The sequence below is a fragment of the Manacus candei genome, unplaced genomic scaffold (assembly GCF_025592945.1).
Source record: "Manacus candei isolate 608988 ecotype Guabito, Panama unplaced genomic scaffold, ASM2559294v1 h1tg000014l, whole genome shotgun sequence".
Lineage (NCBI taxonomy): Eukaryota > Metazoa > Chordata > Aves > Passeriformes > Pipridae > Manacus > Manacus candei.
Genome location: NW_026138062.1, coordinates 51983090 through 52010771, shown reverse-complemented (window position 1 = coordinate 52010771; position 27682 = coordinate 51983090). Strand labels below are relative to the sequence as shown.

General features: G+C 46.2%; 1 protein-coding gene across 2 annotated transcripts; it reads right to left on the bottom strand.

The window, feature by feature from the left end:
* Positions 1–593: 593 nt before the first annotated feature.
* On the bottom strand, positions 594–27265 carry LOC127467690 (alpha-2-macroglobulin-like protein 1). Of its 2 annotated transcripts, XM_051779895.1 has the most exons (36): positions 27020–27265; positions 24992–25178; positions 24496–24658; positions 23673–23725; positions 23339–23359; positions 21948–22101; positions 21440–21524; positions 20779–20899; positions 19849–19966; positions 18862–18971; positions 18406–18576; positions 16869–17093; positions 16675–16738; positions 16003–16148; positions 15697–15846; positions 14662–14859; positions 13889–13982; positions 13105–13258; positions 11043–11271; positions 10577–10700; positions 10277–10398; positions 9798–9849; positions 9314–9397; positions 8766–8942; positions 8382–8463; positions 7606–7762; positions 7014–7088; positions 6636–6807; positions 6001–6215; positions 5493–5708; positions 5012–5127; positions 4251–4341; positions 3903–3971; positions 2558–2660; positions 1806–1847; positions 594–745 (listed from the first exon to the last, which is right to left on the bottom strand). In XM_051779895.1, exons 1-35 carry the CDS (start codon positions 27091–27093, stop codon positions 1807–1809), a joined length of 4413 nt encoding a protein of 1470 aa, XP_051635855.1. In that variant the 5' UTR covers positions 27094–27265; the 3' UTR covers positions 594–745; position 1806. The 2 variants fall into 2 exon arrangements, 1 of the variants encoding a protein (XP_051635855.1); XR_007903258.1 differs by lacking the exons at positions 594–745; positions 1806–1847; positions 4251–4341.
* Between the last annotated feature and the right edge of the window lie 417 nt (positions 27266–27682).

The window sequence follows — 27682 nt, the reverse complement described above, 5'->3', positions numbered from 1 at the left end:
CAGGACAGATTTGGAGAATTCCCTTCAGGAAGGACAAGACAGAATCTTGACATGGTATATGCTGCATCCTGACACCATCCCATAGAGAGAGTGCTGCCTAGGGACCTGCCTTGAGAACCCCTCCCATTACTAGCCAAGACAAGGCACCTTCTACAGCCTGATGATAGCCACGGAGGGACTGGATCATGCCGTCCTTGTTAGTCTTACCTTTTGTCCCCACAATCGCATTTGATACCTCAGAAAGTGGTGGAGGAGCTTCCTCATGCTTCTCATTGTTTCTCCTAATGCTTCCTGCAGTAGGACTCTGGCAGCTTTGGAGTACAAGATACAACTGAACATGATGTATCTGCTGTATCTCCTGTGCCCTTCCTGCAAGTTCCTTGTGCCATCAGCGCTCTGAGGCAGTGGTGCATGCTCTACCTTCTCCTGTGCAAGTCTGCAACTGGAATGGCAGAGTTTTGCACATGTACATGTACACACACACACAGAGCAGAGGTGGAGAAGTTATTTCTCCCAGGTACTCTTAAATGTAAATTTCCTGCTTTGGGAGAAAAACAGCAAACCTGAATAATCACTCAATTAGACAGTTGTAGTCTCCTACTTTTAATAAGATGCCAAGCACAGCCTAAGCCTTTCAGAAACTAACTGTTCAGCCAGAATTTTCTTCATTCTCCATGTGGTGGCAGTTGGCAGGGGTGACAGGACTGATGGACAGACACTGCAGTGGATGTGTCTGTCCCTGTTCCTGTGAAGACAACAAAGGACAAAAAAATACAAAACTGTTTTCCTGAGGTAATAAAGCTGGGACTTTAATAATTGACTTTAACTGGGAACCTAGAAACTCAGAGGCCTTTTTTGCACCTCATGACCAAACAGTACTGTCAGGCCAACAAATACAGGGCTCTCTTCACCCAAAGGGAACAAGCTCCCTGGGGAAGTGGTCACAGCACCAAGCCTGCCAGAGTTCAAGAAGCATTTGGACAATGCTCTCAGACACATGGTGTGATTCTTGGGGCTACCCTGTAGAGCAGCAGGAGTTGGACTCAATGATCCTTGTGAGTCCCTTCCAACTCAGGATATTGTATGATTCTAAGATTTCCCTCTCACTCTATCCATACAAAGCCTATGGCAAAATCTCCAGTAAGAGTGTGAGACTTGTGACAGGCATCCCAAGACAGGGCTGTGTGCCTCCCTACAGGTGATTCATGAATCAGGTAGCTTTCTCCATCTTGTGGGCTTGGACATGAAAGCACACAGGTGCAAAGTTTAGAGCAAGACACTAGTCAAGTTCAAGCTTTGCCTTTGCCCAGCCTGGAAGGAGGACAGGCAGGTGTCCATTTCCTAGTGTGGATCAGAAGCCAGGCTGAGACAATGAAAGGCTTTGCACTGAAATGGAATGACGCTCTGCAGTAAAGGTGAACATGGCATGTTGTGTGCGCAGGGCTGAAGGGATGGGAAACTGCAGGGAAAGTACCAGCAAAAGGAACTGTGTTGACTTCAAGTATACTTGATGCAAAATGCGAGAACTGGTGATAGCACTTGTGACAGGCAGCCCTTGTTTTCTGTAACATACCTCTAACTCTGTCAGGAGTGGGCACATCAAATCTTCTACTTCATTTTTCTCTTTCCCTCAGTTTAACCACTGGGATACAGAAACTCACGCTTACTTGGCATTGCCAATCACTTCCTACCCTTAAGCTGCAGTCTGGCAAATTTCTTGACCAAGGGCCTTTGCCTGTGTCTCCCTCCCTTCCATATTCTTCAGGAACATGCCTGTGATAACAAAAGAGGTGTTGGGCCCTCACCTCATTCGCAAGGGGCACTGTAGCTCGTCACTGCAGTTTCTTCTGGAAGACAAGGAAAAAAGGGTTTGTGAGATACATTTGCCAAAAACTTACTAAAGCAACCCAGCATTGTGCCATTGTTCCTAGGAGAGGTGTTCCCTCAGCTTACAGGCTATGACTCCCCTCTGCTGTGACACCACAGCAGAAACCACTGGTATGTGCCCACGACTTTGTGCAGCTAGTCCAGATTCACCCAAGTCATGGGGCTTGCGATCTTTTGAGGCTATAAGTCCCAAAGAGCTCCACTGCAGTTATGAATTCCTCACTTTCTGAAGGAATGGCAATCCCTGACACATTTCTAGCTTTTCCTCCCACTAAGGACCCCACAGAATAGAGGACAAGTTGGGTTTGGTGTCATTGTTCTAAGGGGACCCTTATTCTTCTGAGTCATCCCCTCACTATGGTCCCTCTACCCTTGCTGCCTCCCACAAAATGAGTGTTCAAAAGCATGTCTCCTTGCTCCACACTTGTTGGGAGAGCTAGACCCTGAGTGATTCTACAGCTGACTTCAGGCTTGCAAGTTCTGGGGCCAGAGAGAGAAGGATCTACCATTTTGAAGACCAACAGGGTAAGTTCATCCCTAGAGAGCTTCTAAGGGGCAGTTAGATAGATAGCCATGGCAGGGATGGTATTATCTTAGACTTGACAAATTCAGAAAACTTCTTTCCAGTGGTACATTTGGGAGGTTTCTGTAGTACAGCATCTGAGCTCACCTGGCATGTAGTAATCGTAGACCTTGATATTAGCTGGCTTACGATCCTTCACTTGCATGTCCTGCTCCACTAGGAAAGTGTAGGTTTGAGGCTGTCTAGTCAGCTAAGACCAAGAAACACAAGGATTAAAGCCAGAACCAAATTCTTTTAAGACAGTCCCTTCCACCTGCTTGCACTCAGACTCCATGGAGACCTCACCACTGTAACGGGTCTGTTCTACTTTCTAGTCCATCTCAGAAATACCTTTAACCTCCTGTTCTGTGACTAACTCTTTTTTTTGGTCATCAAATTTAACTCAGCTCATGAGAAACATCGAACCTACAGAGTCAGGATGCATTAGGCACCTGAATATCCTACTAGTGTTCCCAGCGAATCCCGTCTTCCCACCCATGTGTGCTTTTGAGCTCCTTCATGCATCTTGCCTCAGTGTCTACTTCCTTATACACAGTCCCATAACATCAGCTCTTATTTTCCAGTTTCACACAACCTTTATTATTAAGCAAATACAAGTGTGGATGAACATCTGTTGGATGGTAGTAGTTACACGACCTGCTGTTGATTGGGTTGCACCTTGTGCTACCTGGCAGCCTGAGCTGAAATATTTCTCTATACTGCCTTTCTGCTCTGTGCTGTAGATGCAATGAAAGCAGCATCTCTGTAAGCCTAATGCATCCACATGGCAATATCCTGCTTCCTCTGAGGCCAGCTTAGTTCAGTTTACTGGGAGAAACTGGGAATAAAGAATCACAGAAATGTAGAAGTACTCCTTGGAAATTCTAAAGTATTAAATACACACCAGGTCTTGTTTCTGGTGCTGTTCAGGTATACATGTAGCTAGAGAAAGGCTGGAGTGGTTGTTAATCTGTTGATTAATGAGGCTGTGGAGTGAGCACTGCTGTTCACACAACCATCTGGTTTAATTTTGAGTGATCTTGGCAAAATCCATGAGCAATCTTGCACATTCCCTACTGGGTCCAGGTTGCTAAGAGCTTTCTAAGAATTCAGGCTTGCTTGAATTTACTAGATGGATCCTACTACTTCTCCCAAATCCTGATCAGGCACTGTATATGGACTTTCAACAGCCTCTGAATGGTGCCAACAGATGTAGGCTTAACATCAGTTAGCCTCATTTCACTCAAGTTAAGTGGTCCTGTTAAGTGGCTCTACAGCTGAACTGCTGCAGACCGACACAACACACTTCTTCAGATCAGCAAATGTGGCTGGTATGCAGGAACAACAGCACTGGATACTTAAAATACTAATGAAATGAATATACAAGAGTAAGCTAAAAGCTGTCTGTTAGTCCACAGCCCTTTTAATGATGATGTTAGCCAAAATTACTCACTTCCTCTAGGTAGAGAACGACTTGGTCAGCTTCACTTTCAACTTTCTTTACTGAAGGCATTTTCTTTAGCTGAAAACAGGGGAATAACGTGAAGAAGGATTTAACAAAAAGCAGAAGTAATTCAGGGATATTTGTCCTTGTGAGACTGTGGGCAAAATATTCATATGGCCAAGGAAGCCCTTGAAGTAGGGGTGCAGCCTGGAAGAGACTTTGAGTGTAGGGATTTCTAAGGAAGAAAATAACCATGTTTCTCTGCCCACAGGACTGATCACAGTTCTGCATACAATCCTGCATGATGGACATCCATCACTGTTCCCATCCCAGCTGGACACAAATTCGCAGTCTCACCTCTTCCAGTGAACCTGCCACGGGGCTGTATCCAGACAGCAGCTCCACTTGGATCAGGACCATGTTGGTGGACACACGGTTCCCTGTGTAGCTGCAGCAGGAACCCAGGGGACAGCACTAATGTTACTTTCTGAGCCATGATCTCTAGAGACTCCAGCCCAGCTTTCCTACTCAGGTGGAAGAATCTGCCTTTCTTTTCAGTGTCTCTCCTGTAAGCATACCTGTTTCTGTACTGCAATAAATCTTTATGCTTCCCCTGATCTCTCTTTTAATTGTGCTGAGCCAAGGAGAATAAGTTCCTTGGAAGCCTTCTGGTGTTACCTTCTCTAGGCATGGCAGGGAATATCACATCCTACAGCTGTTCTCTTGGCAGTTCCGTCCCAAGACAGACAGGAGTATAGCAGAGGAGAGTGGTGTGACAGTCGGACAGGAGCAGAGGAGGGAAGACTTAGGAATATATGTCAGTCCCACAGGACCTTCACATCACTAGTGTTTTGAGACCTAATTCTAGAAGACAATGAGACCCATAGACCTTGGGAAACTTGTGGTGACTAGCATGGTAACAAGGCAGGACTGTAGCCCCAGCCATTCCTCTGGGGGCTTGTACTTTTCTCCCAGCTGAGGAGAGCTCAGCTGAATGAGTGGGGACATCTTAGCACTTGGACCTCATGAGTGAAGGGGAACCTTGCCATCAAGAGATTGGTGTGGTGCCAGAAGCCTCTTAACACAGGGGAGGAAAGGGGCAACTGAGTGTCTCCTACCGAGCACGAACGGTGACAGGGAACTGGGTGGCGTTGGGTGTGGTGCACTCTGTCTGCACGGACAGGGCAAAGGTGGCATCGCTCCTCGGTGGAGGCATGTGGTACTGCAGAACGGCCTGCCAGAACAGAAAGAAGAAAGATGGCACAGAATAGCAGGGTTTTTTGCTGAAGAGTATCCTTGGCTGTTGTTTGCTGTCTTGCACTGGTGTAAGAGAAAACTATGCAGCAGAAGCAGAGGTTCTGCTAGTAGTGCACTGCTCCTGGTGGACTTTTTGGAGGAGAGGGTGGAGATAATTCAGATTTCATTTGGGGAGTTGCTCTTCCCTTCCTGTTGGATCACAGCAACTCCCACCAGCCTTGAAGCCCAGATTCTTGCAAGTTACTGCAGCAGTTTATTTTCAGTGTTGGCTAAGTAGCAAGGTAAGACATCTGCTGGCTTTCAAGGCTTTTCCCCAGACTTTTTCTTCCTTGCTGGATTTACCTGCAAGAAGAGACACCCACGGCCCTGCACATGCACGGTATAATCTTGGGGGATGGCTGGCAGCTCCACTGTTTGCAGCAGGAGGCGATTGCTATTGTCTACTCGGAAGTTTTGGTTGAACTCCTTAGAAGTGAGAGAAACCTGGAGATCAGGGCCATCCTTCCTGAAGATTTTGGTTGCATACAGGGCTAGGGCTTCCAGAGCAACCACCGTGTCCTGAGAAAAGAGATGAACATTGGGAACATTAGGATTCCTGCTTCCTATGCATGCCCAGTCCTTAGCCTTTCTCTTACTCATATTGCATCTACAGCGCAATAATGGTTGAGCTTTTAGCATAGGGTTATCTCAAAGGAATACAAATATTCACCTTTTCCCAAATCCCAGGAGCTCTAAATCCATACATCCTTTTTTTTATTTATTCTTTTTCTTTTTTACTATGTGCTCTTAGAACCCGTTGCTCTCAAAAAGCATCATCATCTCTGGTGTTGATGGTAATCAAGGGGATTACCTGGGTTGAAGCAAAGCCTCCATATGGGTTTTGCTGCTTGATGAGCCAAGACACAATCTGGGATGCCTTTCTACTTTCATCTGCTGACAAACTTGACTTTGTAAGGTGAGCCTTGAGGATACTAGATGTCAATTCCACATCAACAGATGGAGCTCGATACCAAGACAGGGAATCTTCTTCCTGTTTGGACTGTTGACTCCAGAATATTTGGTCATCTAGAGGTGGAGTGGGAACACTTATGAGTGTGCAGCTGTACCTAATAACCTTGGAGTTCTACTTAGCCCCTGTATTTAGGTACTGAGTGACCATGTATGTTGGACCAGATATTGGTGCATATCTCCCTATTAGCCCCCCCCTGCTTTTCCCAGTTAAAAAAAAACCCTAGCCCTGCAGGCTCTACAACATCCATGAAACTACCCTGGTTTGGATGACTGGGAGGCCAGGAGTGTGAGACCATCCATAGAGACAATCTATCTCACAATGTGGATATAACCTGTGACAGTTCAAGCCTTGGACTCCCCACAAAGCTCTGGAATTGGCCCCCACTCCTGCCCTCCAATCCCTTGATTGCTCAACCCGGGTGTCTCCTCACAATTCTGCCAGTGTCCTCCCTCCTGCCCCACAGCCTTTGGTACCTGATATTATGGCAGCCTTATCCAATCTTTTGAGGATTTTCTGCCTGAGGGCCTTATCACCTGCTACTGCAAAGGCATTTGCAGCTAGTGCCAGGCTGTAGAGGTTGGAACTGCCAGTATCAGCATTGACCAAGTCCTTTATACAGTTCAAAGCTTTCCACACAACTGGGTCCTAGGATAGAATTGAAAGCACACACATTACTGGCAGGATGTTTGGGAAGGGAATGCAGCTTTGATGTGTGCAGAGGAGGGTGGAACCAGGGACAGGATACATGGGTAGAAAACTGGTAACATACTCCCATGTGCACAAAGGCAGAGCACCCATGCACTGCCTGCCGAGGGGCTGCACACACGCCCGTCCCTGCTGCCCATACTCACGGAGCGTGGCATCCCGGAGTGTAGGAGAGCTGTGACAATCACAGAGCTCAGCCCCAGCCCTTCCTCCACTGCACCCTGCAGACACCACAAAACAGAGAAGAGGGGGGCTGCTGTGAGAAGGGAGAGGGAAAAGTTTTCCCATACCTTCTCTTCCCCTAACAAAAGCCAGCACAGGCAAAAGTGCTGGTCTTATTTCTTCTGCTAAGGAAGTGCAGGGCTGGTATCTACCCTCTGTTGGATGCATTCCCCTTTCCCCTCCCCTGCATAAAATCTGCAGTAGCAGATTTCAGTGCCAGGGAAATGCGATGTTCCCACAACCCCTCTGCAAGGTGGCATGTGTTAGCATTTGAGAAGGAGGTAGAGTAGGGCACTGGTTCAGTTCCCATGTACATGTCATCTAAGGCAAATCTCCATCATTTGTAACTTGAAAAAGTACCACCATGACTAAGCAACCACGAATGTCACCCAAGGGTGACCTTGGGCACATCAGAGATTTCCTCCTGCAGTAGAGTTTGTTTGTTCTTGTCACCAAACTGGGCCAGAAAGTGAAGAAGCTCTGAGGTATCTAATGAACCTTCAGGACATGTCATACCATCAGGCCATTGTTGAAGAGTTTCCCCACACTCTTGAAGCAGCCGGATGGAGTCTGACTTTTAATCAGGGCACTGGCAGCATCCTTTATATTTTGTTCATCTATGTGGATGAAGGCCTGGGCTTGGCTAAAGGTCTTCAGGACAAGGGCAGTAAGCCTAGAGCCAAGGAACGAAGAAGAAAACAGAACTGAACCAGTCATTGATGCCCATCTCCAGTAGGAGACAGGAGTCTCTGTGTCTTCTACTATGTCATCCCTGTAGAAATACCAGCAGGCCAGAGTCTCTGTGCAGATGGAGAACTGCAAGCAATGCACATGAGTTAGATGCTCTTGAAGCTCAAGCTCAGATCCATTTGCAGCAAGAGAGAAAAACTTCAGTTCATCAGAGGGAAGCACAGTTCAGTGCTTCCCTCAGAGCTCTGTCAATTCCAGGTGCATGGTTGCCTCCAAGAGCTCACATTTAGTGAGCTCATTCAGACCCATTTCAAATCTTGTTTGAGCACAAAGCACTCTGAAAAACCTGAAAAGAAGGTGCATTTGCAGACAAGTTTTCAGAATCAGCCTCATTTGGGGTGCTCAAGCACAAACAATCCAACAGGAGTACTTCAAGTTAATTCATTTGCACAATTCCCTTCCAAAATGTCTCAGGAGCAACTTATCTTCAAAACTACACACCTTCAGAATTCCTCAGTTTCCCCAGACCAAAATCCAAACCAGCTTGAGCCCGACCAGGTCAAGCTGTTGTTCCTCACTTATGTCTGGATACTTCTGCTTACCAAGTGTTTCCTGGCTCACTTCCTTCCCCAAAGGCACTGTATGAGCCGTCTGTGTGCTTGTACAGGAGTTGCCGCTGATATCCTGCGGGAAGAGGCTGGGGGTAGTGAAGATGCTCTGTGTATGTCATGTTCTCAGGGGGACAACCTGCCCTACCAATCCTGCTGATCATTATAGAGAGCATTACCTCTGAGGAACTGAGAGAGGGGAGCTGTGTACCACTTGTTCTGCTGAGACACAGCAGCCTGATTTACACTGCTGCAACTACCACGGTGTCAGGCAAGTGAGGTGCACAAATCCTGTTCAGCACCAAGCCTCTGCTGAGATTTCTACTGCAAAACTAATGTAGTGGACATCACCAGCTTAATGAGCAGAAATCCACTCACCACTTTCCAGATAGCCAATTGCCTTCTGTTTGATTTCTGGAGTCAGTTGTCCTGTTTCTTCAAGGTATTGTGTGATATAGACATTTGGGGCAAAATGAACCATGTTCTGCTCACCACAGCCACTGGACATCTGGAGGAGCTCATCTATGTTGTCCAGTGCTGTCCCCAAAATGTCACCTGTAAGACAGAACCACAGCTTTGGGAGCTATACGTATTCTTGCCTGTAAAACAATTCTGGTCTCACTGATTCTCTAGATAACCTGCTAAGACTGGTCTCAGTTCAACTCTTCTCACATGATGTTAATGTCTATAGACTGTAGGAACAGTGATATGGTACTTGTCTATCTTTCCCCTGACTTGGTGAAATTATCTGTCCATCCAGTGCCACTTACATAAGAGAGATGAGATACTTCTCTAGAAGACAGTATCACACCTCGCTGTACTTATTTCCTCTTATTACTCTGTTTGCTAAAGCAGACACACTGGCACCAGAAGAGAAGTGTCATGCAGGGAAAAATATTACTTTCCAAGACACCCCTAAAACTCACCTAAGAAAGAGATGTGGGCTCTCTCTGACCCAAGGACAATGTTCTCTGGCATCGTGAAAGTGATTGTCTCTGAAGCTGAAGTTTCTGCAAATGTCAAAAACATTAGGACAACAATGGGCTCAGGGGAGATGGCAGAGTCACAGGCATTCCCCGGGAGATGGTGTAAATAAGGCTGGGATCACCTCAACAGTTGGTGAAATCAGCATCCAGAAGAGAGGATGACACAGATATCAGGCCACCCACTGATAAGGGACTGTGATGTGGTTAGATTGTGGCTTGGTGCTGCCAGAAGTTTTTACTACTGGGTAGGGCTGAATGGCTATGCCTACCCATAAAAGCTCCAAAATCCTGACTTTCTGTACCCTATATACCTCCTGGTAGTCCTAGAGTTGTTCAGACACCACATTACTTCTGTCTGATCTCCTTGTTCTGTGCACATGTAGAGCCCCAGTGGTAAGGTGGTCCCTGGAGTCTCTGCACCTACCTTCAGGGCATAGGTGTGAGGTGTGGGTCTTTTCCTCCAACTGCCCCTCTGCCTGGTGGAGAAAAGGTTGGTCAGCTTAGAAGGGAGAGCAGTAAAATGAGAAAGCAGCTGCACATCACCCCACCTTCCTGCACCTTTCCTGCCCTCTTTTCCATCCTCATGGGCCATGGCAAAGGGCCTCACACAAACAACAGGGATATGCATGCCAACAGTGAAGTGTTACTGAGAAGCAGGTTTCTAAGCTGCTACATGACCTTTGACTCCACCACCCTGCTAGCAAGCAGTTTTGACATTTCTGTTCCATTGAGTGGAGGAGCTCATGCTCCAATCCAACATACCCTTACAATCACTCCTTGACCAACCTCCTTGAGAAACATGCCTACTTACCCAGCTGACTCTTCCTTCCCAGAGCCACCCACCAGGCTGTTTTGAGCCTGACCCAGTTCCAACCTCGCCAGAACTCTGAAGCGTAGTCTGACCTTCACCAGCAGGTGTTTAACCACTGTGTCCTTCCCTCCAGACTCTGGCACAACAGCTGTACTCTCAGTGCAAACATCGTCCTGCTCCATCGCCTCAGCAGTGACAATGAAATTCACCTTCCCTAAAAAACAAAACACCGAGGCCAGCTGGCACATTCATGCCTGTGCTTTAGTTAGCTCAGCCTAAGGCTGCTCACTCATGCTTCCCATAGTAGGCTAGTCTCCCTTCCAGCCCAGCTCTAGTTTCCCCAGGTAGCTCTGCCACTGCCTCCCACTGCTGCCACTCCCTTGTCCCCTTACCTAATTTTGTGGCCTTCACATCCCAGAAAAATGCTTTTGCTGATTCAGGACACAGACAAATAGTGAACCTGACATTTGCATGCACAAATTCAAAATCCCTGGAGTCCATTAGGCTAAGCTGAAGCTAGAGGTGAAACAGAAAGGAATTCAGGTTACAGAGCTGCTGCTGTGTTTTTCCTTTCAGCTCCTTGTTCCAAATAACAGTCAATCCCAGAACCCAAGAATGAATATGATGATGACCCTGTTGCAATATTTGTGGGACACCAACAGTGTTCCATGGATATTGCAGTCATGTAGGGTTCATCTTTTGGGGAGGGATAAACTGGTCAGAGATGCCTCTGTGTGGAGCTTTTATTGAATATCTTCTTTGGTGCCTGAGGAGGCAGCTCCTTATCTCGGTCTCAATCAGTGAAGTAGTTACCACACATCCCTCTGCCCAAAAACCATCCTGGAGGGAGCCACTCACCGCCATGCACTGCTTCAGGTAGCTGAAGACTTTGACTTTCAGGGGAAATGACTCTCCCCGGAAAACAGAATATGGCAAAATGGGTTCCACGAAGAAGGGCTTGAAGCTCTGCAGGCTGGTGGTCTCTGAGATTCCCAACCCATGGCTCTCTGAGGTGCAGAAGGTCATGGCTCTCCAGTCTGTGATACTGTCAGGTACTGTTACAGCTAGCTCAGCAGCCCCTGAGTCACTGAGGAGAAAACAGAGTGGAAGGGGCTGTCCCCACCCCTGGAAAGATTTCTCTTGGTAAGACAAATGCAGAAATTCAGACTATGAAATGGAAATGGGTGTGAAGGTGTGGGGATTGCTTGGAAGTAGGACCGAGGTATGGGAAGGATAGCAAATAGGTGGGCAAGGAAGGACTGAGAGGAAAATGCAACTCAAGATTTGCTTCTGAGCAGCATTGCACCTGAAATTCTTATTTTGTGTGGGCACACAGGGCTCCTAGGGGTCCATGTTTTACACCCAGTCTGTGCCACCGAGTACTGTATGACACTTCCACCACGCTACCACCCAAACTCCTAACCACAGCTCAGCAGTCAACATTGTGAGTGTCACTCACAGATCTGCATACACAAAACAGAAGATGGTTCCTGCCCTGAAAGATCATAATCCAGCCAAATGAGACAGAGAGGCAGAGATCCATTTTTACGGGCAGAGAACATGAGCACATGGGAGAATTAAGAAAGATGAGGTGTGTGAATAAGGGAAGAACAGTGGATGCTGCTAAACTTGACTTTAGCAAGGCCTCTGACACAGAGTCCTGTAGTATCCTTGTAGTCACATAGGTGCAGACTGGACAAGTGGATGGTAAGGTAAGGAGAAAATTCACTGGACCACTGTGGACAAAGGATGGTTATTGGTGACATGAAGTCCAGCCAGGGTCTGTTTACCCATGGCATCCCTCAGGGACCAACATTTGAGGCAATACCACTTAATGGCTTTATTGATGACCTGAGTAATAGGAGAGAGGATATCCTTAGCAAGATTGGCAGACTAATCTTACTATGTATTAGCAGATTATACCTTGCTAGGGAGGGGTTCCTATTATCAGGAGGGATATCTGGAGGGAAAGGCTGTTATTAAGAGGAACCTTGAGAAGATGTAAAAATGGGTAAATTCTGTATCTGGGATAGAATAATACCATACAACAGCACAGGCTACACAATCACTTGCTAGCAAACAACTTTACAGAAAAAAGGTGCAGGGTCCTGGTGGATAACAAGCTGAGCATGAGACATCTCATGTGCCCTTACAACAATGGAGACCATTACTTCTGGACTGTGGGTTAAGAAAAGATATTTTCCCCCTGTATTCCTCCATTTGGGACCAAATCTGGATTACCGTGTCCCATTTTTGCCCTCCAGTATAAGAAAGACAATGACATAATTGAATGCATCCAGTGGAGGACTATCAAAGTGGTCAGAGAGCTGGGATATTTGATGTACAAGGAATGGCTGAAGGAACTGGGGTTTTTAAACTTTGGAGGGGAAGCCTAAGGGGAGATATTTCAGCTTTCTAAAGCTACCTATTGGGAAGGTGTAGAGACATTGGAACCTGTCTATTCTGAGGTGTATATTGATAGGATAAAAAGGTAACAGACACAAATTGTAACATGGGAAATTCTGACCTAAGATAAGTTAAAAAAATACCATGAGTATGGTCCAAAACTGAAACAGATGTGCAGACAGTTAGTGCAATCTCCATCCTTGGAGATACAGAGTACTTAACTACAACTTGATCTAACTGGACCTGCCTTGTGGAGGATGTTGAGCTACAGACTTTTGGAGGCCTTTTCCATCCCATAAGAGTGTGTGATGTTAAATTCCTAGGAGCATTTGGAAAATCTCATCAGAGACAGGAACTGAACCAAAACCCCATTGTCCTTATCCACTTCTTCACATCTCCCTTTTCTTTCTTGTGCACAGAAGGCAATAATGCCCTGGCTCTGCTCCTGCCCATTCCCTCTACTGTGGCTGGTAGAATCTGGATTCATGTGGGGTCTCAGACCATAATTACTCACTTGATGGGAACCAGAGTCCAGATGAACGTCTCTGGAAACCAGGTACGTACTGGCCCTGACTCGCTATCCAGGTCAGTGTGCTCTGACTCAGCATGTTCAACAGCATCATCTGTTTCTGGGTCCAAACTGTTCAAGACTGCCAGGTCATCATAAGCTATTGGGAATACAAGCATTTGTTCAAAAGGCAGAGCAGCTGTGAAATCAGGATAGAGTTCAGCTGGGAAAAGCTCAGTTGTCCATTCCTCCTACTCCCATCCCAATCCCACTTGTCCTCTTCAAAATGCCCTCATCCTACTTCACTATTTTGTTCCACAAGACAACCCAGGAGACCAAGTGGATTCCAATATGTGTGTGCTCCCCCAGGAGGCATTCTACCTGATCAGTTTTGCTCTCAGATTCTGCAGAAAAGCCTAGATACTGCCCAATGCCAATCTTGGCTGATTCCCTGATTTCCAGCAAGACCTTTCCTAGTCTTACAAACAGATTTTCCTTCCTGAGACAGCTGCCCCATTTCCACCCTTGAACCATGTCATCTTCCTGTCTGACAACAGAAACTTCCAAGCAGGTTCTTCTTTTGCAGCCACCTCTCTGCCCCTCCAGTGCAGTGGACACACACCCATGCCAGGACTTTTCCCCTCTTCCTTTGTTGCACGTCTCCTGTGCAACCTCCCACTCATCTCTGGAAGGCATCCCCAGTTCCTAAGAACACTGCATGTTCAGCTGCCCATGTGCAGCCTGTATGTTACCCGTGATTTCCAAAGAAACAGGAAAAATCGAGATGTACACATGTAGTCGTAGTCGTAGTTGAAAGTGGTCTGGGTGTGGCACTCAACAGGAGATTTGATTTTAAGGTTGGTTAAAAATGTTAGACCTGAATTCTGGAGGAAAGAAAGGGAAGAAAAGAAGATATATTTATGTGGAGGGAATGGTGGGTCTGAGGGCCTGTCTCTACCCCTGCTTCCCAGCATATCAGCAACCCTGTGTCGTTGCACCTCAACCTAACTTGTGAATTTGTACAGGGAGAGAATTCAGAACCTCCCTGCTCCCAAAACCCAGTCCTGGTCCGTCATGTCACAGGATTGTGGGGGTGACCACTCGCATGTGTATGCCTGCACACAAAGTCATTATTTTGGCACCACAATTTGCTGCCCACCCTAACCCAGATTGTTCTTATCCTTCACCTGCTATTCCTTTCTACTATTCTTTCCCTCCTTTCCCCAGTTTCCCCTTTTCTTTCAGGTGATTTGCTTTTTCAACCTCCAGTTTTCTCTGACACAGGTTAACACTCCCCTCTCCTTTCAACCCCCAGAAAGTCTAGGGGTCTCAACCTTGGGACTAATGGGGAGCTGGGTTCTAGGAATTTACTTGACCAATGGGAATTTATCAAGCTGGGAGCAGAGAGTGTCAGAGATCTCCTAGTTCAGAAGCTTGGCAAATTCAATAACCTGAAGTTGCCAGCATTTACAGGAAAGACAATCTGTGAAGCTACCTAGTGCTGACCAGGGATACAAAAGGGCTCAGCTCTGATATCTCAGGGTTTCTGGAAATTACATTTACCTTCAGAAGTTCATAAACATCTGGTTGGGACACAGCATAGGAGTGTCTGCGGTACATGAATGGTGACATTGTTCCTGGTGGAAGGGTGGTCTGAGGAGAATCAATGGTTCCTGGGCTCTCATGGATAGTACAGTAGTCACTATAGAAGTCTGTGAGGGTGCTGGGGTGCTCCTGAGAATAGCTGAACATATTATACACCTGTAGACAGAGAATGAAAACAGTACAGTAAGAGGTGGGAAGATTTTAATTTCTATCCAGAGATTTTCTGTCACCTCAGAGGCAGAGCTCGAATCCTGCCTGCTGCAAAAACCCAGCCTCAAGGGTTTTTGATCTTCATGGAGAGCCTCCACAAATTTTAGATGCATAGCACCAGAGATGAACACGAACCTTTGTGGGGTATGGTTGCATAGCTGTGGCCACTTCTAGGTCATTAATTGTATCTGTGAACTCAATGCATACAGTGAGGACACCTTCCCCATCTGACTCATTAGACAGCTTCTTGTCTGACTGAAGGCACATCCTGGATCCACCAAGACAGTGTCAAGAGGCAATTCAAGTGTCCCTAGACCTAGGCATAAAGGAGAAATGGGGCCCTTCCACTGCTAAGACATCACTTAACGTTCAGTTTGTGAACGGAAGGACTGTGTATGAGAGCTGGAACAAAGACATAGAGCCTGTCACACATTTTTTTCAACATAACTCTTTTTTTCCAGAGCACTGTCATGAATTGGTTCAGGAGATGGATGTTTCGTCTTCTGTGTGCCACTGTGGCAAAGCACTCAAAGTGTAACAAGGATGTGACTTTGGGCTGTACTTGGCAATGACAGTGGGTTATTCTATTAGATCCTTCTGTAGAGACTGGAAATTTTGACTGGTATTTGATGTTGGCCTTCATTTTTTCTCATTAAGCCCTGGTCTGTTCTCATTCAAATACTTGTCGGTATATCCACTGTGCCTTACTAACCAGTTCCTGCTACCAGATAATCCAAAGATATCTCTCCAATATTAGCAAGGCTCAGCACTAGAGTGACTCACACTATCCCTGGATAGCTCAGCCTCTGGCCTCAGGAGAAGGACACTTTGGTCTACAGCACGGATGCTACATAGAGAGCCTGGTGCAGCCTGCAAATGGAGACGGACAGATGATCCTGGAAGAGCCACTGTGTCTGAGAAGCCAAGCTTCACCTGAAACAGCAGAAGAAAGAGGGACTAAAGACATTGACAGACAAAAAAAAAGGAAAGACTCTGGCTACTGGATTCTGCTGGACATCTATTGCCAATTTGCAGTCAATTAGCTCCCCTCCAGCCTACCTGCCCCTTTATGGTTTGTGCACTACTTACATGGTTCCTGAAGCAGCTGGAGACTTTGAGACGGAAGGTGTCGGCTGCCACTTGTCCCTCAGGGAAAGCAATGTAAACAAAGAGAGTAGCCATGGGTGAAATGAGATCAATGGGCAGAGTGACATTGAAAGACCCACTATGCTGACCTGAAGGAAGAAGGAAAAACTGGAAAGTATAGGAAGAAGCAAGGCAGTCTGCAATTCAAGGATTACAACAGCAACACCCTCTTACTCTGTAATACTTCTGCATGGTTTCTTTGAAAAAAACTATTCTGCCTTGCTTCTGGGGAGGCCACTGCTAGACAGTCATAGCCACATATATATATTTGCCTTTTTATAGCAGAGGCCTTATATCATGAGGGATCTTGGCAACAGTGAACAACTTTCCACTTGAGTCCAGAAAAAAGATTCCATAAATTACTTCTGATAATCTCCTGCTTGGCAGATAAACTCTGACAATTTCATCATTTGAATTTCATCATTTGATCAGAAAAAAAAAAAGGGAAATTAAAAGACAGAAGAGACCACATATTTGACATTTCCTCTAGATTTTTTTGTGCCAGCTATGTGGTTTCCTGGTGGTCTCAAAATTCTTTTCTATCCTTCTCCATTTAGGATGGAAGAACTTTCCTTCTGGGGCTTTAGTCTGTTCCTGGTATTTAGATGCTCTTACCTAATGGAGGATCAAGAAGTACTGTTGTTTGGCCATGATGCACAAGGGATCCTCTGGCCAAAACCTAAAGGGTAATGAACAGAACAAGGGATTGAGAGTGCCTCTGCTCTATGTTCCTGGGCCAGCAAAGGGCCCTGTGCTGACACAGACCCATTTCAAAGCTGACCTCATTGCTGGTGCTGCCCCGCACTCACCAGGTGGTAGAAGTGTGCTTTGGCAGCCCCGTCCCCCAGCTCTGTGGCCAGTATGTGATAATGCACAGTGACCTGCTGCACATCCCCGCAGGGCAGCATTGCCTGCACTGGCTGGATCCTCACAGAGCTGCGGCTGGAAGAGTAGAAGGCCCTCAGTGTGAGGGATGCAGTGCCATAAGACACCCTCACATTTCGACTGCTTAAGTCCTCCGGCTGGGTCTTTGCCTGTGGCACAGAAAAAGTGTCTGAAGATTTCTTGCATCTCTCCCCATGCCAAAACCAAGACTGGTTGGAGAGTAAACCTCGAACTCTCCCAGGGGTGAGGTGTCCCCACCTAAGCCAAGTTCAGTAAGCCTTTCTGTGAAGCTTGGCATTGCCTGCTCTACCACACTCTGTGATAACTCGTGCCTAAACAGGGACAGGGAGCTGTTATAATACTAGAGCTTTGGCTGAAGTCTGAACTTCTGCAATGCTGCTGCTACCATGGGAGCAAGCCAGATCACTAGACTGTGTAGAGTGGCTTATTAGTGCCTGTATCAAACCACTGAACCCTTTGCTTCTGTCTGGTACTTGTGGGTAAATTATCAGCATGGATCTGCCCTGATAATGTATTTCACTGTTCAGTGCTGTTCCACTCACACACTGCATTTCTTTCAGCACTTCCCCTGATCTATAGGGTAGACGTGGCAGGGGACAACTGAAGATCAATAGCCTTGCTCAACTTTGACCTATGACCTATTTGTACTGAGACTATAATATTAACATCTTGTGGACTTACAGAAAGGTCAAGATCCATCATCTAAGATACCTCTGATAATAACAGAGACAGGGTTTGCCTTAAAGTGCTTTGACCTCAAAGTTAGGTATTAGGTACTAGGTATTAGAAACCTAGTCCTACAACCAGACAAGAGAGCCTTCCTTGTTCATGGGAAAGCAGAAGCAAATTTTTCTCTGTCAATTCCCTGTCAATGACATCCCTAATCTAGCTCCTTATGTTCTGGTTACTTGCTTAGCTCCAGATTGGTTTGCAGCAACTGCTTCCTAACTAGCCTTCCTTCTTTTTCCCTTAAGTTTTCTAGCTCTTATATCCCAGGTTTTTCCTAACTTTTATGCTATGAGGAAACATAATGCAAACTCGTCACTGACACTTTCTTCTGCACATGTATTTTCAGACTGTTCTTCCCTAGCTTTTTTCCTATGTTCCTGTTCCATACCACGTGGAAGTTCTTGCTTTACTCTCTGTCCCTGCCCAGTCCCACTACATCCTTTCCACCTCAGACAGAGGTGCTGTGTAGGTAGAACTCAGTCACAACTTCGTGGAGTCTTTGTCCACTGCCAGGGACTGCTCACGGACTGCTGAAGCTCTAGGGGCCAGAAATGTGGCTCTGATATGAACAATTCCTCTTGCCCTAGATCTGTTATTTCATTGTTCCATGCTTCCATCTCCCTGTCTTGGCCAAGACAATGACACAGACTATAGGTCTGAGGGATGTATTGCTTACTGCTAACCAAATCCAGTGTAATTATTGGGCCTAACCTGTAGTATAACTTTACTGCTGTTGTCCCATGCTGTTGTTTCTAAGATGAAAGAGGCCATCCCAGTGTCATCTGTGAAGTAGGTCTTGGTCTGCTTCCCACTACCGTAGGACACTGTAAGAATCACCTTCTTGTTCTTCAGGTGCATCCCATTGGCACTTTTGAGTTCCAGCTGTAATGATGCAGAAACAGTCAGTTCCCCTCTCTGCAAAGGGACTCTCAATGTAAACTTTAACTTCTCCAACCCCTCTCCCCCCACTTATGCAGCAGCTCTCTCATCTGTCAAAGCTACAGATCCTGTGGCCACACCTCTGCATAACCTCTTGGGAGATATGTCAAAGTAGAGACTGGGACAGAGGATTTTGCTAGCAGCTTTGGGCAGCTCAGATACTTTTGTGTCTGCCACCTGGTTAGGCCCAGGTGCTGGGCTTTCCGTATTTCTTTCCTTTTCACTTACATTTCCATAGTAGGGAACTCCTTGCTGATAGTAGTAGCTTGTCTCCCAGAACTGGAGACTTGTGATATCAAAAGTGACCTTGCAGCTTTTAGTGGTGTTGAACTCCACCCCTAGGAAAGACAGGAGGTACATGAAGGTGAGTATCATGTGTCTGACCTGCCAGAATGACAGCAGTCTACCAGGAGGTCTCTGTCAGACAGTTCTCACATGCCCTTCCCCCTTTGTTAAAGATGGTCCTACTCCTAGCTGTCCTCTTCCATTCTCTTTCCCTTCTCACAGCAGTCACTAGAAGGCAATGTTTTTCCTTGCCCTCACCATGTTAGTTAGCAGTCTGCTTTTGGCGGGGGGCTGCAAAACATTTTCTTGCAAGGAAGGCTCTGTAAAATTTTGTGAGAGAGGGAACTTTATAGGAAACCTTATTTCCCTATCTGGAACATGGAGGTAAATCTAATGAGGAGCTAACAACAGGACACAATCAGGGCCTTGGTTAGCCCTAGTTGCTCTAACTCCTCATTCCAACGGACTGTCCTAAAGATTTAAGACAAGATAAAGGTTTAAGAACAAGAGAACCTGGCCTGGCCCACCTCCACACACATTTATAATGTGATGAGAAGACAAGAAAAAGCAGCTCTTGCCCATCTCTGTTAAACCAAGGTGACTGCCAGAGGTGGATTGCCCACAGCAGCTTGTGGAGGAGTAAGCACACTGGTAAAGCCCATCCTGAAACAGGGGGAACTCACATATCCTATGTGAGTCAGACCTGGGTGTTATGATACACAAAAACACAGATGTTGTTATGGTGCTCCCAGAGAAGACACAGCCCTCCAAACATTTGACCTCAAGGGAGCCAGTGCAGAAAGTTCCAGTGGTCTAATGGGAAGACACAAGGATCCGTAAGGTTCTTACAGATAAAAACCCAAAGACAAGCATGTTGTATGAGAGTAAAGTAAAAGATTTTCCATGAAGTGTAGGATCAGTTTTTGCTACCTGTTCCACTTTCTTTCAGAAAAGCCACAGCTTCCAGGTTGAAATCATACTTGTCACCATGCTTCCGATGGTAATTTTTAATATTCACTTCAGTGGCAAAGCAGCCATCCTCATTTGTCTGGAAATATGAAATTGTATTTGTTAACCAATCATGAATGCACTAATCCCTTCTGCAGTGCAGATCAAACCCAAAGCCTAGAAGTCTAAAACTGCACGACTAAGACACTTCAGTTAAAGGAGCAATTCCCATACTGGCATGAAACATCCCTTTTCTGTGGAATAGTCACTAATGGGAGATGCTGTTTCATGCATCTCTCGGCTTTACATGCTCACTCATGCACCAGTAGCAAACATGAGTTGTCAGTTCTCCCTGACAACACAATTTCTTCTGCTAGGGCAGGATTTATCTTTAAGATATGTCCTTTAAGATATTGGTTTCTTAAAAATATGTAAACAAATATAGGTGCATTCATTCAACCATAGACATGAATGAGTAAAGTCTGTGATGAAGTGCAATTGCTTGCTTAGATACAAGTGGTAATTTCTGAGTCTCCTAAGCACTTGTTTCTGGGAAACAGCACATAGGTGTTTACACCAGATTAAAAAGTGGTGCTAAAATACATCCCGTGGAAGTGATGTGAACAGTGTTTGTATTTTTTATTGCCCTGTTGCAATACCTGTTTTGTAGGAAAGCCTGCAAGTTAGCTTGCCTACAGATGCTTCTTCCTTTGAAAGCATCTAAGTGCAGTCAGAGAAATCACTGAGAAGGGCTAAGATTGCAAGACTGTGGAGTTAAGGACATAACAGTCATTCATCCCCAAGCAAAGGGCAACCTGCTTCAATAGCCAGTCTACTGCACTCCATCCTTTAGTATTCCCTCTCTTTGCCCTTGTTCTTCTCTTTTGCAAGAGGAGTATCCTGTGTGCTCACCTTGCCGGTGTAATCTTTACAAATACTGCGCTTGGCTTTGGAAGACTTTCGATTATAGTGGATATGTTTACGGCACACCACAGCCTTCACATTACCCTGGACTGGTTTCCCATATGTGTACCTGGCAAACAGAGCATAGAGGACTTATATACAGAAACACTGGCTCAAGAGTGAATAACACCAGCTTTAGCCTGTGGTTTGCAGCTATACAGCCCAGAAACCTGCAGTATCTTCACGGTTCATGAGCTCAGCAGAGGCCAGGAAGTAAAAATTACTTCATCAGATTGAGACAGAAGGCAGTGGTGGGTGAGTTCTCTCCAAGTCAACTCTAGTCCCACCAGGCAGGGCTAAGGGACTTTGTGTTGGCCATGAGTCATTATTCCTACAACACTGTCATAAATACAGTAGTTACTGTTTTATAGGGCACATGCTACACTGAGGGAATCCACTGCCACACTTTCAAACTCACAGAGAAAGAACTAAGGAGAGAGAATATGGAGGACGGTGAGAGTCCAGGAGAATTACTTAGTGAAGGATACCAGGGTGCCAAACTTTGGGATGGGGATAGGGTTGTCAGAGACCATTTTGAGTTCACTTAATGATGGCTGTGCAGTTCCCAAACCAGTAAGAATGCATCTTCTACCATGATAAATCAGCTCACATTCCACAGATGTGGAGACGGAAGTTTTCCTCCAGGATGGTAACCACCTGAGGCATCTGGATGGAGACGCTGAACTTGGGCAGCACTGTGTGGAAGCAAGAGAAATATAATTCAGTGAGAATAGAGAGAGTTCATTTGTTCCAATCCTTCCTAAGTGGTTGTTCACAGAAAAGAAATCTCTCATTCCCTGACTACCAGCACAGGGCGTGGTAGGAATGCACCAGCAGCCCTGCTGGGAGAATGTGATGGGAGTAGACAGCCTCAGTCTCCTCCCCAGAGCACAGCTGTGGGACACTGCCTCTGTCCATCCTAAGGACATGGGGGAGCAGAAAGCCAGTGGACCTGAATGAAAGTGATTACAGTTACTGGCAGGCAGTTACACATCTCAGGTGATAGTACAACTGGCACAGCTATTCACAGCTGCATGACCTATTCAATTCTGTGTGAGAGAGTGGGGCTGGAGGCAATATACATTTCTCTGCTGCCATTAGCTTTCTGAGACTCTTACCATACTCCTCTACCCTGAAGGTACGTGTGCGGTCAGGCATTTTGATGGTGTACTCTCCAACAGGTGCTTCTGCAGCCAGAGGGAAGGACAGATCCACAATACCTCCCACAGGTGTAACATTTTGCCACTGTGCAATTCGGTTGCCTTTGGGGTCCTGCACAGGTAGTAGTAGAGAGCAGTTAATTGACAGTGCAAAAAGACTCTTTTGCAGGAAGTCCAATCTGCCAGAGCATGGTCTGACCATGTATTCTCTTGTCCTGAGAGCCCAGGTCTATGACACAGCTACAGTGCTCAGGTGAGTCCAAACTTGATGAGGAAAGGACTTTTCTCCCTGTCTCACTGAAGAAGTCAATGGCACTGCCATCTCATTGACTGCTGGAAAACTGTGGTTTACTGCCTGTGGGTCTAACTAAGAAATAGAGGTGGTCCTTCTTAGAGACCTCTGTGGTGATCTGAGCTGGCACGGCTCCCAGGTCACTGCGGAGACACATGCTGCCTTAGACATGACCTACTCGGGAGTGATTTCTGGAGAGTCTGATGTCTTAAATCCCCGGGGAATTCTGGGTAAATGAGGCCAGGACTTCATGCAGGGGACCATTGAAGCCCAGTCATGGAGGACAGTGTCTCCCGTTGCTGTTTCTTGGGAGGGCAAGATGCAGAACTCTGGATGCAGTCACACTGCCCAGCCAGTAAACACTTGATGAGTTGATGGGTACTTCCTATGGAACAAGTGGGAACTGCTGTTTGAAAAGGTGAAGCTGGATCAGAGTGCTATGTTTGTATAAAGTGGCATAAAGTATTGCATGGGTATCTCAGAAAACATGCGTTTATTCATTGCTTGCATGCTGGATATGGCATGCAAATGTATATCAGCTACTGCCAATTGCTAATTGGAACTGTGACCTCTCAGTATGGGTATCACAAACTTTCAGGTGTCTTTCCTCAACCCAGGTGATTGCACTAAACTAACTGATTTTAAGAACAACAGCCTGAAAGCGGCTTTAGGAAGTTTTTCTAGCTGGGCAGTCACAACACTAACTGGTCAATCTTTTGTTTTCTGTACATCTCCTTAAAGAAACTTCAGGATTTTCACAAGTCTTCATAGGCTAGAGGGACTAAAAGTCCTATGACTACTCTGGAAAGGTTTGCTGGAATGGTTTTCAATGGTACCCATCATTTATGCAGGGAGCCCTGTGTGATTGCTGTCATGACATTGCACTGACAAACTTCTGTGGTCACTGAAGGAGGGAAGGGCAAGAAGTCAAGGACTGTTCCCATTCATTCTGAGGTAACTGACTTTATGCAACCATATTTCCCCACCATCATCTCCAAACCTGTGCCTTCCCCAAGATGAGAAGAGTTCACCAATTTCAATAAAGTAGGTGTTTTACCTTCAGTTCCACCAGACGCTGCTGTGGGAAGGAAAAAAACAATTACTGGTTGGATGCTTCCAGGTGAATTACCATCCACATCCCTAGTATTTTTTATCCCCCAACCATCTCTCAGTCTTCCCCAAGCAATTCCCAGGGACTGCCCATAACTCAACATCATGAGCAGCTCCTGCATTGCAGGTGGTGCTCAACGCTGTTTGTAAGCACCAAAAGCAACACTGAGACTAGCTGTCCACAGTTGGATCACCTAGCTGGGCCAAGCACTGATCCAGAGGTCATGGAGGCTGCCCACAGCATTTTCAGACTTAGTAAAGTATCTTCCCTCTTGACTTACCATGTCACTGCTGGCAATAAAGTTCTGATCCAAGGTTACAATCCGCAACTTGACTATAAAGCAAAAGAAAAACAGGACTGGCTGAAATGAAATCAAGTTTCTTAATAATAAATAACAAGAATGGATGGCTAAGAAAGATGTGCTCATGTGCTTCACTGAAAGGATGTGGGCAACAGCTAGAGTAATCCACTCCTGGGCCTATGTCCAAAGTCCTGCTAGGAGCTTGGCAGGCTGCTAGAAAAAAAAGTGTTAGAAGATGGGGTGTGGGGTTTTCTGGGAAGAATGGCTGTGCTGGTGAGAAACAGCATTTTTCTGGACAGTGGACCTGTGGTGGACCTCTAAGTCTTGCCTGCAGTGAGGTTCGTCCTACTGGAAAGGGTGAAGAGGCATGGGGCAAACAGCTGTACCCTGCCTTGATCTGAGCTGGGCAGTGGTGGGGCCTGTAGTACTGTGATCCTCATCTGAGGAAGTCTGTGGGAAAGAGAGGGATTTAGGGGCCTGACAGACTATCGTGGCTTTGACTGGAGCAATCATGAATAATATAACACAGTGGCATCTGACCCTTTTCTCACACATCAGTGAACACACACATGCCCTGTTCACACTAGCATGCTGTCTGTGTGTGGCTAGTACTGGAGAAAACATGTCCCATGCTGACATAGGAGAGAAGTATTCGGAAATCCCGCAAAGCCAAGAAGGGAAATGAAGCCTCTGACCCATTTCCCTTGAGAAGCAGGCCCTGTTCTAAGCACTAGAAGGTAACCCATATTTTGTGTCCTGAGGACTCTTCTTTCTCTCATAAGACATGGCATTCTGTCCATACCAATCTGTCCAGGTTTGTACACAGGTTTGTCTGTCTGGATAAAAGTCTTCTTGTCTGCATGCCTGATTAGGACTTTTTGCTTCTTCTGAAACTCTGAGTTGGCTTCCAGGACTGTGATAGCAATAAAAGCCACTTCATCAGGATTTCCAACAGGAGGAGGGACCTGCAGGTATAGTTATAACCATCATTCAGGGTGGATCCCATTCATTGATCCCAAGGTTTCTGGAATAATGATTATGATACTACTTTTGTATAGCTCCAATTCTTCTTCCCTTAAAGACCCCATAGAACATTTCAAAATGGTTTTTAGGAAAGTAAAATATTAGTGGAGCTACACAGCAGGATGGACACTGGCAGACCGGTACAGCTGAAGCGGAAGGTTCACAGGCCAATTAAGATATCCTCATGGGAATACACAATTTGCCTTTCTGCCCAGCAAGAGCAGAACTGATGCAATCTCCACCCTACTGACAACCATTGAAAATATATTACTCACCTGGAACCTTGTGCAGTGAAAGAAGGTGAGCTGAGAGATGGACTGAGTGATCAGAGTCTCATTCCCAGCTCTGCTTTGCAGGGTTACTGACACGTGGATCGGGACTTCTTGCTTTCTGCTGAGCTGGAGACACACTGTCTCTGAGAAGGGGTAGTAGAGCTGTGATGGTATTGCCACGGCATAGTTTCTATTTAAAAAAAGAAAAAAACCAAAAAGGCAGGTAAAACTGATTTTCTTGAGAGGACAGGTCTTGACCACAGGATTTAGGTACTTAGGAAGTACTTCTGGTTTCTTCATTCTGCTGTCACAGTGCCAATGAGACACCATCATAGGTACTGCAGACATTATTATTGAGTCTGCACTATATGCTGCACGCCCATATAAAAAGATGAAGTCACTGCTTCTCAAACTGAAAGTGAAAATAAGGTGAAGGGAGCTCCCCATGTCACAAAAGTGATCAGCAGCAGAGCTTGGCTACCATGATAATACCAAGAAGCTGTTCATACTGTTTGTTTTCATCTTTCATTTCACTGCAGGAACTAGAACCAAGGAGAAGCCAACATTCAAGCAGGTTTCAAAACTCTTATCACTAACTCCTCCCACATACTGACTCTGGACAGGTTCAGCCAGCACCATGTTTTGCAGCAATAGGAGGGCAGGACCTGGAAAGATCGGAAGAGCAGAAGGCAGGGAGATGACCTGCTGGCAGTTCTGAGCTGGAGCTCAGCACCCTGGCAAGAGGGAGTCAAAGTCCTGCTGGCCAGAAGCCTTGAGTGCTTTCACACTTGACTGCTGCCAAGCTGCCTTGAGCGGCTTGTCTGCTGCTAATATTCAGGGATCTGGTAACATGTGCCAACAACATTTTGATTTTCCTACTTAAACTGACTCATGGCGCCTCCCCCTGCCACTTGGGCCAAAGGATGGGATGAACACTAAGGACTCACTGCTTGAACCTCCCATACTTCCCTTGCTCCTAATGACCTTACTCTGGAACATTTTTTTACACCCCTTTGACAATTCATCCCTTGCCCTTGCCTTATGAGCTATAGAAGTACAAGACAGCATCTCAGAGGCTTTCATTCAAGGATTCCAAGATCCAGGCTGGATTCCTTTCTTATGAATCTACAAAAATATTGGTATACAGGTGAGACAGCAGAGAGTCTGTTGAAACAAGTGGTATTTCCATAAAGCAAAGATTCATGCTGAAGGTAGCAATGGCAAACAGGTAGCAGTAATTAAAGCACATAATCTGTGTGGGAACTGTGTCAGCCTATGGAACATGTCTAGAGGAAGATGCTATACTCCTGCTGGAAAAGTCTTTTAAAACCAGACTTGTGCGTGCCACACCACACACAGCAGGAGGGAACCCAGCTACAACCCAGTGACTTAAATTTCACTGTAATATCTACTGTTCAAGCACAGTCATGCTTCTGTTTGCACTTGAGCCATGGTTGCAAAAGCAAAGGCCTTCCAAAAGCAAGAACAAGTTCTCAAGCCAGGATATCAGAGCAGTACCTGCTGGAACAGGAGCTGCATTCCTGACGGAGTATATGAAGAGAAGCAGTGCTGAGAATTGTCCTTGACAGAGGTCTGAGAAAAGGCATGGTGGGAGCAGATGGGCAGCCAAGCCTGAACGAACACAATGCTTTACAAAGAGCATCCCTGAAGTATTAAATGGTGATCTATGACTCTTGGGAGAAAAGCTTAGCCCAAAAGGAAACATATTCTGAAACAGAGTAGGAGACATGAGATATTGGCATGAATGCATGCAGAAAGCTGGCAGAGTTTCTCTGCCTGAGTCTTTGCTGAAATACATGGTCTACATCAAAGGCAGAGAGCCGAGTGGTAAGGGGAGTGTGGGGAAGAGGGCACACGAAAACCAAATGAAACCTTTGGAACATGAGAAATTATACCTCTCTGGAAAAACACTCCTCACCTTAAGACTTCTGTCCTGTTTCTGTCATACTGCCACCCGCCCAGGACCCCCCACAGACCAGACTGTGTATTCAAAGCAGCTGAGGTTCTTACAGCATTGCAGGCATTCCAGCCGCCATAGGCAGGAGAAGGATGCTGCCCCACAGGAAAGCGATGATGCTCCACATAGTTGACTGCAAGTCAAATTCTTCCTCGGAAAGCTTAGCCTCTCCTCAGCACCCCCTTCGCTCCTGCTTCTGCTGTATTCCTTTTTCCTTCTCCCCCTCATCCAGAGCTGAAGGAGTATGCAGCTCCTGCCCTGACAGGGTGCTCGTTTCTCTCTTGGCTTCAAAACCAAGAAGGTGGAAATCATGCTACGCATGGCTGGGGCCAGGATGTGGGCGGGTGAAAGGGGTGGAGACAATTTTTGTTGCCTACAAACCAAAGGCACTTGCTTAGTGACTTTGTAAGGCTTGTTGATATTTCTCTGGGAGATGTCTTTTCTGCCTTATCCAGCACAGCTGATGGCAGCAGGAATACTTAGTTACTATATTTGGTATTGGGACTTCATTGGAAATATCCAGGGACTAATGAATTCTTCATGATGTCAGTGGATTTTACCTCATGGTTCTTCTTCTGTAGAACCTCTTTTATGTATTATTTGCTTCTTACTGAAATTTCACTCCTGACCTGCAGCCTCCAGCCAGACTGCCCAAGGCTTCCCATGCAGCTCTGCCAGTGCCCCCATTCTTCCTCAGGAGGGAAGAACTTTCGCAT